Source organism: Merops nubicus, unplaced genomic scaffold (genome assembly GCF_000691845.1).
Source record: "Merops nubicus isolate BGI_N331 unplaced genomic scaffold, ASM69184v1 scaffold30896, whole genome shotgun sequence".
Lineage (NCBI taxonomy): Eukaryota > Metazoa > Chordata > Aves > Coraciiformes > Meropidae > Merops > Merops nubicus.
This window is the reverse complement of record NW_008616069.1, coordinates 1,557-3,314: the sequence shown is the minus strand read 5'-3', so window position 1 is coordinate 3,314 and position 1,758 is coordinate 1,557. Positions and strand designations below refer to the sequence as shown.

Below are 1,758 nucleotides of genomic sequence, written 5' to 3'. Positions count from 1 at the left end.
TGCACTGTGCCAGCCCAGCCCTGTGCCCCCACAGCCCGTGGCCACCCCTGTGGTCTGCTTGGTCCCCAAGCAGAGGTGCCCCCATCCTGGTGCATGCTCCTCACCCTCCCCACATACCTGGGCACACGTCCAGTGGTGTTGGGGGGAGGGTGATTTTGCCCCCCATGACCAGGATCCTGCACAACTACATGCTGTGGCGCATTGTGGTGGTGCTGAGCGAGCACCTCTCCACCCCCTTCCGGGACGCCATCCATGAGCTCTCCAAGGAGATGGAGGGCAATGAGAAGCAGCTCGAGCCAGGCAAGATGTGCTTGAGCCAGGCCAACAAGCACTTTGGCATGGCCCTGGGTGCCCTCTTCGTTGAGGAGCACTTCTCCTCTGCCAGCAAAGCCAAGGTACGTGATGCTGCCTGTGGACATGAAGCTACCACATCTCTCTTGTCACCTTGCCATGGTGCCTACCGCCAACCAGTACCCCACCGAGGGCTGTCTGGCAGGGTGATGGGTGGTGAGGACACTGTGCCAGTGCCGTGTCGACCCACCATAGGTGCAGCAGCTGGTGGAGGACATCAAATACATCTTGGACCAGCGCCTGGATGAGCTGGACTGGATGGATGAAGAGACACGGAGAGCGGCCAGGGCCAAGGTAGTGCCCCCAGTGTGGACCTCTGCCCTTTCCTCCACCACGGCCCAGGGGGCAGGTGCATGGGGAGCCTGACCCCCCCCATTGGCTTTGCCCACAGCTCCGGTACATGATGGTGATGATCGGGTACCCTGATGTCCGGCTGAAGCCAGAGGCCATTTACAAGGAATATGAGGCAAGAGCTGGCCCAGGGCGGTGGGAAAGCATGGGTGTGTGGAGGGAGGAGGTGGTCCCCACATTTGCCATGGGGTCTGCAGAGACCAAGATGGGGAGATGCCACCCCAAAACGTGTCACCTCCTTGTAGTTCATGGTGCCCACCACTTGCATGGTTACAGCCCCACGGGCAGTGCCATACTGTCCCGAGGGTCTGGGACCATGTCTCCTTCCCCACATCACACCCCTTAGGGCTCAGCCCCAACCTCAGCAAGAGCTGGAGGTGCCAGCATGGCCTAGGGATCCATGGAGCTGACGGAGATGCAGCTGCCCACACGGGCACACAGCATGAGGACACACTCATGCCACATTCAGCCCACGGTCACAACACCACAACCTCTGTCCCCGAGGCTCATGGGGGTAGGAGGGTACCCCAGCCCTGTTCCCCACACTCTCAGGGCTGGCATTCCCTCTGATGTGGCCATACCCCCCCAGTTTGAGGTGGACGAGAAGACCTACTTCAAGAACATCCTCAACAGCGTCGCCTTCAGCATCAGGCTCTCGGTGAAGAAGATCCGGCAGGAGGTGGACAAGTCTGCGTGGGTATCCTGCATGACCCCACCAATGCCCTCTGTCCACATGCCCGATTGTACCCCACAGGGTGTAGGCAGGAGGGCACAGGGCAAGCCAGGAACATCCCTCTGTCCCCCAAGCTGTGCAAGGGGGTGGCATTTCTGTGCCCCCCGGTGCCCCCGCAGCCTGGCACTGCCGTCTCTCCTTGCAGGTGGCTGCTGCCTCCCCAAGCACTGAACGCCTACTACCTGCCCAACAAGAACCAGATGGGTAAGGCATTGCCCGGCGGGGCGAGGGCTGGAGGGGGAGGGCACAGCACAGGGTGCCCTGGTGCTGGGTGATGCTGCGGGGGGCTACAGGGCAGGGTGCCCCTCCCAACTGCGACGCTC

The 1,758-nt window shown here is 61.8% G+C and overlaps 1 protein-coding gene across 1 annotated transcript in view; it reads left to right on the top strand.

Annotated features, from left to right (window-relative positions):
- Nucleotides 1-1,758, top strand: part of ECEL1 (endothelin converting enzyme-like 1) — a gene marked incomplete at both ends in the record, with an annotated part of 4,833 nt that overhangs the window by 1,593 nt on the left and 1,482 nt on the right. Inside the window, 5 exons of the mRNA XM_008942742.1 lie at nucleotides 173-395; nucleotides 547-645; nucleotides 743-817; nucleotides 1,292-1,395; nucleotides 1,581-1,639. Coding sequence (XP_008940990.1) covers nucleotides 173-395; nucleotides 547-645; nucleotides 743-817; nucleotides 1,292-1,395; nucleotides 1,581-1,639 — 560 coding nt within the window. The remainder of the gene's footprint in view (nucleotides 1-172; nucleotides 396-546; nucleotides 646-742; nucleotides 818-1,291; nucleotides 1,396-1,580; nucleotides 1,640-1,758) is intronic.